Below are 12,387 nucleotides of genomic sequence, written 5' to 3' on the forward strand. Positions count from 1 at the left end.
AAGGATTAAATGAAATAGCAATACTTCTAATAGAAGTATTAGAAGTGAGTTCATTCCAGTGCTGCGTGAAAATCATGAAAGTATTCCAACAAATGATGAGGCCGACGAAAATTTTTCACTTTCTACCTTCTGTTTTGTATTTAGTGGTCCTTCAGCATCCATGGGTATTGGTTCCAGGACCTCCACCAATACCAAAATCTGCAGATGCTCAAATCCCTTATATAAACTGGCCTAGTGCAGTCAGCCCTCCATAGCTACGGGTCCCACATCTGCGGATTCAACCAACCACGGATCAAATTTCAAATTTCAATCTGCAATGGGTTGAATCCACAGATGTGGATACACTGAGCCAACTCGGTAGAGCGTGAACAGTTCTTACTACTCTTCTGCAAAATGGCAACAGATTGACACAGTGGGAGGAGAACTTATGAGTTTGCTGGACCTTTCTGAGTCCACGTTTCCTTGACCATGAAATGGAGCTGCGGATAACTGCTTGGCAGGAATATTGTGAAAGCTAATGACATAGCATAGATCATACTAGTCAATACAGAAGCCCCCTTGCCACGAGTGGTTATTGAAAGTATGAATAATATGTAGGGACTTCCTTGTGGTCCAGTAGTTAAGATTCTGTGCTTCCACTGCAGGGGGTGCAGGTTCGATCCCTGGTTGGGGAACTAAGATTCTGCAGGCTGTGCAGTGAGGCCAAAAATAAATAAATTAATTAATTAGTTTTTTTAAAAAGAAAGTGATACGTAAGTTAAATGACATTAAAATATTCAGTTCTTCAGGTACTCTAGTAACATTTCAAGGGTTGCTTCCCCACTGTCCTCAATGCTCTGTCTTTTTTTCTATTTTATTGCCAGCACCTGACACAGTGGTTGACACATATGGCCAGTGGCTGTCATTTTGGACAGTGTGGCTTATAGAATATTGCCATCATCGCAAGAAGTTCTATTGAACAGAGCTGGCTAGGTTATAATAAATGTCCACTTGGCGGTAACAGTTTTTGGCAGCAGTGTTTGGTCGCCTGTTACCTTCCAGCTGACACCGACAAGGTAGTAGGCAGCACCTACTATTTGCAGGACCTGTGCTGTCTGTTGTGAATACAACGGTGAGCAAATAGGTTTGTGTTCTGGGGATTCACAGTTCAATAATAGATACTAAATAAATAATCCCTTAAAGAAATAGGTACGACAGATGGTGTTAAACGTCTGTCCTAAAAACCTGCTTCTCTGTTACTAAGTAAAAGTAAGGGGAACCAAACCATCCCCTTGGGTTGCCTTGAGGATTTCAGGAGATGCTGAAGGTGTAACTGATCACAAGACTATGCGGTACTTCCTTAGGAAGGACTGTTGCCGAGTCCAAGCTCATTACTTCTCGCCACACAACAGGCCAGCAAATCTAGAGATGTGTTGTTAAGGCAAGGAATAGTGACTTAATTTGGAAAGCCAGCAGACGGAGAACATGGCGGACTGGCATCCCAAAGAACCATCTTTCCCAAGTTAGAACTCAGGCTTCTTTTATACTAAAAGGGGAGGGGTGTGGTTGGTTGTCACAAACTTCTTGGTGTCAGAATCCTTTGTTCTTGCATCTGTCCAGGTAGGTCAGGTCAGGTCCTGGTGTTCCTGAAAACTTCCAAGAAGACAAATGCTATTCTCTGTTCTGCAACTTTTTATCTCTATATGAATGGAAAAGTGTTATACCCTTAAAGGTCAGAGCCTTGAGAATGGGCTATTCTGTATATTTCAGGCTATAGGCAACATCCTTAACTTGTGGCAAAAGCAATAGAATACAAAAGTTAAAGTAAAAGAAACAGATCCAATATGGAGTCAGATTTGTTCTTCCCTATTACAGGACAGCCTCATAAAGAAATTAGTTCACTCCTTCATTCACTAAGTAATTACTGAGTACCTGCTATGTGTGGATTAGGCAGGGAACAAAATAACATAGCAGCCAAGGCTCTCTGTTCTCATGGAGTTTACATTTCTCATGGAGGAAGAAAGACAATGAATAAGTAATTAAAATATGTTGTATGGTAGTCAGTTTTTGAAGAAAAATAAAGCAGTGAAGGGGGATAAAGAATTCTGGGGATGGGAGAGTTGACACTGTAATGAGGACTTTTAAACTATTTTTCATTACCGTTCAGCTGTAGTGAAAACCCTTCTCTTCCCTCACAGGAGCATGAATGCGTTTAGTCAACGCAGCATCCCCATTTCACAGATGAAAGTGAGCTGCTAAAAGAAGTGATACAACCACAAATACAAAGACACAATGACAAACACAAGACCACAGACCCTGTACTCATCGGGAATTTCTGGAGCTTCTCCCTGAGGGGCTCCAGGCAGAGAGCTGTGGGGCAGCAGAGATGAGCCAACTGCCTCTGCTTGCACAGAGCTCACAGGCCAGTAGGGACACAGGCAGCAATAGAACTTACTATGGTCTAAGGCAGAGGGTTTGGAAACATTCATCTGGAAATAAGTGATACACAAACCAAGCAGAGGGAGAGATTCCGTCCAGCCACGAAGGCTGCATGGAGTTGGAGCATTTGAGCTGGATGTAAAGAAAAGGTGGGATTTCTAGACTGGCCAAGGTGAGATGGGTGAGAGAGGGAAGGCTTATGAAGTATGGCGGCAAAGAGCAGGTTTGGTGACAGCTAGGAAGACAGCCGAGGCTCAGGGGCATAAAGCAGAGGAACAAAGCAAGAGAGACATGCCTGCAGGTTGGGGCAATCACGAAGCGCCACACATAGAGCAGGGTGAGAAGTTTGAATTCAGCGTCTGCCAAAAGAGCCTCCAAGGGCTGAGCTCAAAAGCAGAGGGAAGCAGGACATGCAATGTTTAAGGCACATATCATCGGGTCAGGTACGGAAGCCCTTGAGTGGCAAGCGAAGGAGCTTGCACTTGATTCCACTGGGTGTTCATGTGAAGAGAAATGACACAATCAGAGCCACACTGCAGGAAGGTCAGTGTGGCCTGGGTATCGGACCTGGAGGAGACCAGAGGCCGGAGGAGTTGGGAGACTGTGGTCAGAATCAACGGGGGGTGTGCGGGCTCTGGCCGAGGCAGAAGGGAGAGCAGGGCTTGCCTCTGTGGATCCTCCCACTGGAAAGTGGGCGGGGAGAGGGGATGTGGAGAGAAGCACAGGAAGTCTTGAGTCGCTGGGCCCTTGCTGCAGGGGACTCACTGAATGAGAGATGAAGGAGGCGGTCCATGGGAACTCTGAGCCCACTCTCCTCAGCGGGGCCAGAGTGGGCTCGGGGGGCTTGCCCGTGACCCAGCTCTGCAGGCAGACGACCCCCACCGTCAGGCTGTGCCCACCTGACTGGGTTCTGCTGAGAGTCTGAGTGGAGGGTCCTGGAAACCTCTCCCTCCACCCCCTCCAGGAAGAGGAGGCAGGGGTGCAGCCCTGCTTTGCCCCAGCTCCCCACGACTGATGGCAGGTACAGCTGGCAGCCCTCATTTCCAGGCATCCTGGGCAGGGGGAGTCAACAGGAAAGAAAGATGTGCAGCCCAGAAGAATTATCTCAGAAACTTCCAGAAGTCAGTCCAGGGAATGCCATGGGACAAGGGCACCCTTGTCCTGCTTGTCAGTCAGCAGGAGGCGGCCGGCATGCGCACCAGCCCTCTGCCACGCCAGACGTCCCTGCAAATCTGCTGAGAAGCCCCGTCCCTAGAGCCCAGCCAGAAAGCCTTGTTCCACTTCCTCTCTCGGGACGGGGCAGGAGGGCTGTGGGTTCCTAGTTCTCTACTAGTCTTGGCCCGAGTGTGGGCTTGAGCACGGCAGAACCAGGAGACCTCACGGGGTTGGCCTTTTCTCAACTCCTTTGTCCTCGTTTCCAAGGTTCTCATCTTCGGAGGAACCTCCCACTGCAGGCTTTGCCGGTTTTCTGCAAGCAAAGGCCCCTTCACTTGGTGAACAAAGATTGTGCAGAGAACACGGAGCTGAGCGAAGCAAGGAACGTGTGGTCCGGCAGAGGAAAGCCGCATGTGCAAAGACAACTCGGACGCAAGGAGAGAGGGGTTGACATCAGGCTGCGTTTGCAGAGAAGGGCCCCGCAGGAGGTGGCATCCGGGCTCCACTTCAGATGACGGGGAGGAGATAGAACTGAGAAGTAGGCGAGGGTCCGACAGACAAAGGGCGCCGTGTGGGCAAAGACAGAGGCAGGAAAGCACAGGGCACTTATGATCCGCGGGTAATTCCATCTGCCTTCCACAAACAGGCGACCCTGCCCCCGTTAGAAACAGGGCAGGGGGACTCCCCTGGTGACCCAGTGGTTAAGAATCCGACTTCTAATGCAGGGGATGCAGGTTCGATCCCTGGTCGGGGAACTAAGATCCCACATGCTGCGGGGCAACTAAGCCGGCGCAACTAAGCCACAGCTAGAGAGCCCACATGCTGCAATGAAAGATCCCGCATGCTGCAATGAAGATCCCACATGCTGCAGTGAAAGATCCCGCATGCTGCAATGAAGATCCCACATGCTGCAGTGAAAGATCCCTCATGCTGCAATGAAGATCCCGCGTGCCGCAACTAAGACCTGACACAGCCAAGTAAATAAATAAATATTAAAAAAAAAAGAAAAGAAAGAAAATGCCTATACTTAGGCAGAATTTGGAAAAGAAAAAAAAAAGAAACAGGGCAGGCCCCTAAAATTCACCTGTGAGTTGGTTTTCAGCACCAGGGTGACATTTTCCTACAGACATCATGCTACACCTTGTAGCTGGGTCCTGGTCCCAACCCGAGGCCAGCAGCCTCTAGAGCCCGTTCCCTCAGAGTGTAACCGGAGCACAGGATTGTCCCTGTGGTAGGATGGGGACACATCACTGTGTGGCCTCGGGGTCAGGGTCTCATCAGCAGGGCCAGAATTCACCAGGGACAGAGGGTCTACTTTCTGGCCCCACCTTCTGCTACTAGGCTCTGAGCCCCCCAGGTGTCAGAGCAAAAGGGCTGTGGGCTGCACAGGGGCAAGGACAGGACCTGAGAAAACAGGCTGTAGGGAGTCCTGGGAAGACTGCCTCCAGGGCACTTGCCCAGCCACCCATCACCCCCAGCCAGGGAGCCTGGGGGACTGGCCAGCTCACCGACACCCCCAGAATTAAGCCTAGGGCTCTGCTGGCCAGAACCTGGAGCAAACACTGCTCCACTCCCAAACCCTGCCCTTCAAAGAGGAGCCTTGTCTCGGGCACCCTCAGGACGACAGGCTGCCCCACAGGTGCCAAACCCCAAAGGATTTCTCCAGGAACCGTACCACACAGCTTCTGGGGTCAGAAGGGCTCCTGGCTGGGGGCCTGGGTTCACATCAGCAGGCATTAATTGACCATTTGCAGCTGCTTCCCAGCTGAAGATTTCTTTTCCTTTTAATGGAAATATAGGATACACTTGATATAACATTTTTGACCAAAAGTAGAAAAACTCTGTGTGCGTGTGTACATAGGCATAAAAGAGAGGCTGGAAACTTATTGAAGATTAGCTATGTTAGATTATCTAATACAGTTTCCGAAAATTTTCATAACTAAATTTATTTTCTTTCAAACAAGTTGCCATTGGTTGAATGTTTGTGTGTCCCCAAAATCCATATGTTGAAACTTAATACCCAAAATGATGGTATTAGGAGGTAGGGCCTTTGGGAGGTGCTTAGATCATGAGGGTAGAGCCCTCATGAATGAGATTAGTGCCCTTATAAAAGAAACCCCACAGAGTGCCCTTGCCCCTTCCACTATGTGAGGACACAGCAAGAAGTCGACAGTCTGCAATGAAGAAGAGGGCCCTCACCAGTACCCGACCACGCTGGCACCCTGATCTTGGACTTCTAGCCTCCAGAACTATAAGAAATAAATGTCTGTTGTTTATTAGCTACCCAGTCTGTGATAGTTTTTAATAGCAGCCTGAACTACAAAGAAGTAAGTGAAATATATATAATTATATATATTAAAAAATTTCAACCTCACCATTCTTTTTTTCTATTATATTAAAAGGTTTAGATTATTAAGACCACCAAAAATTATTTCCACACCAATATTTAATGCAGGAGTTGAAGCAAAATACATTGAATCTTAAAAATAAAACAGAACACCCCGCAAGCAACAATACCCCCCAAATACTTGTACTTCTCAGGCACTATTTTCCTCCAAGAGAAGTGAATATGAGTTCAAGACCCTGATTTCCTCCTACAGAGATTGAAGGGAGTATGGCTTCATTTTTCTGTGATGATCTGTCCAGAGTTGAATTATTTCATCAAAAGAAGGATCATTCCCCTGATTAGAAAAACTCGCAGTACTCGGAACATGATAGGATGAATTTTCTAAAGGAAATAACCCCTCCAGGTATCTGAGGGCTCTTGATCACACACTCAGTTCTTCCAAAGTAAACATGTTGGCTATAAAAGTCAGTAAATAGACCTTCGGCAAGGCACATGTAACTTTTATAGCTCAAAATTTACAATCGATTCTTTTCTCGAGGCCTTCCTGATCTAAATTAATTTTTAATATACTGACCTAAGGTGCCCAGTTATTTTTAGATCAAACTGTCAGATAGCCCTCAACTTAAAAGTCTGCTGTGAGGTATAAGATGGGTAAAGCATTACATCGCCAGAAACCTACATGGATGGAGAAAAATTATACCCAGTGGCCTCATGTCATTGCGTGTAGAAAGGCTGATGGCTAAACATCCCTAGGGAGACTTGGGAATCCACCAGGGGGCTCACTCTGCTCTGTTCTTGGGCTATTTCACAGGTACCCGCTCTGCCCAAGACCACTGAACGTGAAGCAGGTGACACAACAGCAAACAGCACACCCCTAGAGAGAGATGAAGGCCACTCATGCACAGGGCACATATGATATTGAGAGAGAATAAGAAACACATATTTGGTCTTAGTCCCCGGTTCCTGACACAGAAGCTTCTAAGACTCTTGGAATCTCTGGAGTGATAACAGTGTCTTTTGTACGTTAATGAGACAACTGGTGGCTGGGGGACCCCTAGCTTCAGGACTGGGGCAGGGTTGGGAGGGGGGCTGGTCCCAGAAAGACAATGGCAGATTAGAGAATTGGGACTTTCAGCTCCAACCCCGACCTCTGGGGAGGAGAAAGGGTCTGGAGATTGAGTTCAATCACCAATGGCCAATGATATAATCAATTATGCCTACATAATGAAACTGCAATAAAAACCCTCAAACTACGGGGCTGGGGGAGCTTCCAGGCTGGTGAACGCATCCAGGGGCTGGGAGGGCGGTGCACCCAGAGAGGGCACGGAAGCGCCACACACCCCCATGCCCACACCTTGCTCTCTGCATCTCCTCCGTTGGGTTGTAACCTTATAACAAACTGGTAGTAGTAAATAAAGTGCCTTCCTGAATTTTGTGAGTCGTTCTAGCAAATTATCCAACCTGAGGAGGGGCTGTGGGAATCCTCCAACTTCGTAGCAGGTCGTTCAGAAGAACAGGTGGCAACCTGGGACTTGTGACTGGCGTTTAAGGTGGGCGCAGTCTTGTGGGACTGAATCCTTACCCTCTGGGGTCTGCTGTAACTCCAGGCAGTTAGGGTCAGAATTGAATTGAACTGTAGGACACCCAGCTGGTGTCCAGCCAGTTGGAAAATTGGTTGTTGCGAGGGGAAGATAACAAAACAAACCCACACACATTTGGTGTCCTAAGAGTTACGAGTAAAGAACAGTTCAGAGTACGTGGGAGAATAAGTAGTCACAGAATAAGTTCTTTGATTAGAAGAGACTGTCAGATTTTTACTTTCTGAGATTAATAAAATGAGTCATGCAGTTTCCAGCCACTAAGCTTTGGGGTGGTTTCTCACACAGCAGCAGCAACCAGAACAGGTCCCGGCACCTGGAAGTGGGAGCTACTGAAATACAAGCCGAAGTCAGCTCCTCGCCTGGAACATTTACCTTGTCCTTGGCCCGCCTGTATTGGCTCCTGACATGAAATGTTTATGTTGCTTCTGGAGGGAAATTTTCTATTGTCCAGTGTGCTTCTCAGTGTAGGAGGAGTGGGCAGCCGAGCTCAGCAAGTCCCAGGGCAGGATGTACAGCGAGAAAGAGGACACAGCCCAGAGGCGGCACGATGCCGGCCGACTGTGTGCGGCCAGCCCCGCCCACTTAGCAAGTGGCAACACCTACGCAGGAACAGGAGCCCCGGTCGCATCCTCAGGAATCTGCTTTGGCTTTTGTAGTTGCGGGACTTATTCGTCCAGAAACACATACACACCTTCTCTGCTTTAAAACACCAAGCGGTGCGCTTTGGTTTTGTTTTGGGGGTGGGGTGAGGGTTGTTTGCTGGTTTCCTGCGCTCCACCTGGAGAATGTCCTTTAGCTTTGCTGGGGCAGAAGGTCAGGTGTCAGACCGGGATCCCTGCTGCGTGTCACCGGCCCAGATGCGCGTCTGGGGCCGCGGCCACCGCCTCGGGCTCCGTGTTCTCACCACCTGTGGGATCTGCCCCTCCTCCCCTTCCTGTGCCCATCCTGGGTCTCCTACAGTTCCCCGTCGGCTCTGAGAAGTCACCTCTTTACGTCTCTCAGAAATAAGCCCGGTCATGTTCTATTTTTAGTGGCTCTTAAATGATCTGCCAAAAAAAAAAAAAAAGTGCCCGTAAGAAGAAGTCACACCCTGGACCCTCACCCAGGGAGACGGTTGCGGGCTGGGGACGGGGGAGCCGCTGGCCGGAGGTCGGGGTCATGTCGCTCGGGCCCCGCGCACAGTGGACCTGGATTGTCACACCCAGAGGCACGTGGAAATCCAGGTAGCACCGCCCCGTGCGGGAGAGAAGTCGGCTCCGAAGCCGCAGATGTGGAATCCTAGCGGCCCCAGTTCAGGCCCCGCCAACCCAGAAGTGTCCCCAGCCTCACCCACCGGAGAGAGCGAGGGGCCTGGGAGCGAGGACACCCGGGCGGATGGCCTCCCTGTGCCAGCCCTTGGCCTTGCGCGTTGGGCCAGACCCTGTCCGGGCAGCCGAGCCTGTCCACAGTCCCGGGTGGCTGGGCGAGCCCGGGCTGTGAGCAGAAAGCAAGCGAGCGGTGGTCTTTGACTCGGGGGCCTGTGATTCGTCCCCTCCCGACGCCTGACCTTGTGTGTTTTGCTCTGTAGTTCTTCCCGTATGGAGACGCCTCCAAGTTCGCCCAGCACGCCTTCCGGACCTTCGACAAGAACGGGGACGGCACCATCGACTTCCGAGAGTTCATCTGCGCGCTCTCCATCACCTCCAGGGGCAGCTTTGAGCAGAAGCTGAACTGGGCCTTCAACATGTACGACCTGGATGGCGACGGCAAGATCACCCGCGTGGAGATGCTGGAGATCATTGAGGTGAGGCGGCGGCCCCTGGGATGTGGTCAGGACCGGGGCTGCTGTGGGCACGGCGGGCAGACCCCTGGGAAGGGGCTCCCTGGGGCGCAGGCCTACGGCAGCTCCCTTCACCCCCCAGGCCAGGAGACCTGCCGGGCCTTGACTTCTCCGTCCCTGCTCCCTTGCTCCGTCGAGGCGCTGGGAAATGTCACAGGTCCAAGGTGCTGGGCCCTGGCTGTCAATCGCCATTTCAGCCAGCCATGCTCACAGTGTGACATCTCCCATAAACGTAAGCCTAGTGGGTGCAAAGGATGGTATCAGGACTCAGTTTCTCCAGCCCGTGTGTTAGCTCTGCCCTTCTGGATGCCGCCCTCTGACACAAACCAGCTCCCTCCACTGTCCATTCCTCCAACGGCACAAGATCCTGCCCGCGGCCCCCAGGTTCCCATCATTCCATGGGAACAGGCATCTTTCTCAGTTGCCTGCGCAGACATCCCAGGACCCCCTGCCCACTGCTCTGACCTTAACCTTCCACACCCCTCCCTACACACTGCGCTCGAGAGATGCCTGGGCTTTCCTGGTCTTCCCGGAACACGCAGCCTCACGTGAGGGCCTTGATGTCCTCTCTCTCTGCCCAGGGCCCTTCCCCGGGCCCCTCACTCCACTCAGGGCTGTGCCCTCATCTCACCTCCCGGTAGGCCTTCCTCCCTGCGTTCCCCTCCCCAAAGAGTGCCCATGCCCCACCCCAGGGCCATCTAACCTCTTACCAACATGATTTTTTGTCACAGCGTTTATCACTGCCCCAAATGACCTCATATGGTAGAACGCAAGCGCTGTAAAGAGAGTACTCTGCTCGCTCGCTGCTGTATCCCTAGAACCAGAACATTCCTGGAGCCTGGCGGGCACCCAATTACTGATGAATGAATCAGTGCCTTTTCACTGACTGACTGTCTTAGCATGTGTGTCCACCTCTGCTCTGACCAGCGTGACCCAAGGTGGGAAAGGCACCACTTGCCACAGGCCAGAGCCAAGTGTCCCATCCTGGAGCTGGGGTGAGGCCCCGTCTAGACCACGGAGCTGAGATTCAGGGAGGGTGGGTCCCCAAGTGAAAACTGGGGGCTGATGGGAAGAGACAGTAGCCAAAACCCAAGTGACCAAATCCCCAGATGCCCACCATGCTACGCTCACTCTCCTCCCCTGGGGCGGCTCCCCAGCGCAGTTCGCTCCTCCTGCGGCCTCTGGAGCCCTGCCTGCCACTTACCCACCCTCCCTTGGCATCTTTAGCCCCTTTTCTCCCTTTGGTACCCACTTACCTTCCCAAGTAGATTGGAAAAGCCAACAGCAGCAAGGGTCAGGCCTGGCGTTGCTGCTTTCCCGGCTATAGGGCTTTGAGGGCACCAGAGCCTCAGTGTCTTGGTGAAAAAATAAAGGTAATAAAACCTACCCCCCAAGTCTGTGGTAACGATTAAGCACATGTCACACTTCCTCTCATGTAGGAAATGCTCAGTAGCCGGCAGTTAGCTCTCGAGGCTCTGTCTCCCTTGGAAATACCATCCGCCTCAACTCTCAGCTTCTTTCCTTCTAATCAGCCGTGTCACCTTCATGTTCCCTCTGCATGTGGCTCCCCTTCTCCATCTCTGGTATTTTCACCAACTTCTGGCCCTTTGCACCTGCGCCCTGGCACCCTTTCTGGCCTCTAGGTTCCTTTTTGCTGAGCTACCTTTCCAGAACCAAGGTATCAACAACTGATACAGTCTTTACAGCATCTCTGTGCTCCAGGAGCTGCTCATTCATTTGATCAAAAGGCTTTACAGAGCAGTACCCCTGTGCCAGGCACAGGCACACAGGTCTCTGACAGCTGGTCCAGCCAGCATCTGTTTGCTTGCATGTCTGCTCCCGCCTCACTGCCCATCTGGGGCCCCTCACTCTTGCACACGCACAGCTGGCCATGCTTTTCCCCTGGAATGTCCTTCAGGGCTCTGGGCCCATCCAAATCCTCTCGCACTTCAAGGTCTAGGTTATCTTGCCACGTCCAAGAAGGCTTCTTGGCCCACTTCACCCTAGAGCTGCCCACCACCCTCTAAGCTCCTGTAGCCTGTAGTCAGCTTTTCTGCAGGCGCCAACCTCCTGCAAGGTGGAGGGGAGACAGACGTGAAGAGACGCAAGTGCCCACCCTGGAGGAGCTCACTGACCCAAGGGCCTGCGTCGACACAAGTGATCAGGCAGTGACAGCAGAGTGAGGCAGGTGCTGTGACGGGGGAGGGTCAGTGCGAGGAGAGACCAGCAAGGGCCACGTAACCCCAATGAAGGACAGTGTATCTGCCCTGAAGTGTTGGGCACAGGCCTAATGGGTCACGAAACCTAACGGGTTTGTGAGTAAACTTATCCACAAGTTTTGGTTGAATAAGAGAGTACTTGAGACAGTTATTCCTTCCTGGGAAAGCACCTGTGATAACATATCCTTTTTTCAGAGAAGACAGTGTTACATATTTCGTTGCATGCCGGAGCAACCCATGAAGCATATGCGCCGACAGGGATTCCTTACATTTGTCAGGGAACACGTTCATATTTAGTTCTGAGCCTGACACGCCCTTGGCCTAGGTTGGTGTGAAGTGTGAGCCTGCGTCTGGAACGTCATTTCCTGGTTGTCATGTTCATGATCCCAATTGCAGGGCTGCATCTTGGATACAGTTAAGGAGACCTGGCCATGTTCAGAGTTGTGAGACGTGGTCCAGGGTGGACTTTTGGGGTTTACATTTCTTTTTGCCGTGTCTTCATCAATGGTGCCTTTGTCGTGCTAACAGCCTTTCTACCCCATTGCTCCTTTAAGCCCTTTTCATTTCACCCTTCAGGGGACAGAGTGAGAGTAGCAGCTTGCATGTGGATGACCCATCTGTCTCTTTTTTAAAGTCCAGGCATGTCTGCTTTTCCCTCACATACCACTCAGGCTTCTAGGTTAATCAGGACCCCCTCTACCAATTGTCCCTCAAATGAAATTTCAGTAGTCTGATTCTTTTTTTGTTTTTGGTTGCACCATGCTGCATGCGGGATCTTAGTTCCCCAACCAGGGATCGAACCCGTGCCCCCTGTATTGGGAGCACAGG

General features: G+C 51.1%; 1 protein-coding gene across 2 annotated transcripts in view; it reads left to right on the forward strand.

The window, feature by feature from the left end:
• VSNL1 (visinin like 1) overlaps positions 1-12,387 on the forward strand; it is a 65,391-nt gene that overhangs the window by 51,561 nt on the left and 1,443 nt on the right. The window contains exon 2 of one of the 2 annotated variants that reach the window (XM_068564542.1): positions 9,089-9,304. The exons of the other annotated variant lie outside the window; for it this stretch is intronic. Coding sequence (XP_068420643.1) covers positions 9,089-9,304 — 216 coding nt within the window. The remainder of the gene's footprint in view (positions 1-9,088; positions 9,305-12,387) is intronic. 2 annotated transcript variants of the gene reach the window in all.

This window comes from Eschrichtius robustus, chromosome 15 (genome assembly GCF_028021215.1).
Source record: "Eschrichtius robustus isolate mEscRob2 chromosome 15, mEscRob2.pri, whole genome shotgun sequence".
In the NCBI taxonomy this organism is placed as follows: domain Eukaryota; kingdom Metazoa; phylum Chordata; class Mammalia; order Artiodactyla; family Eschrichtiidae; genus Eschrichtius; species Eschrichtius robustus.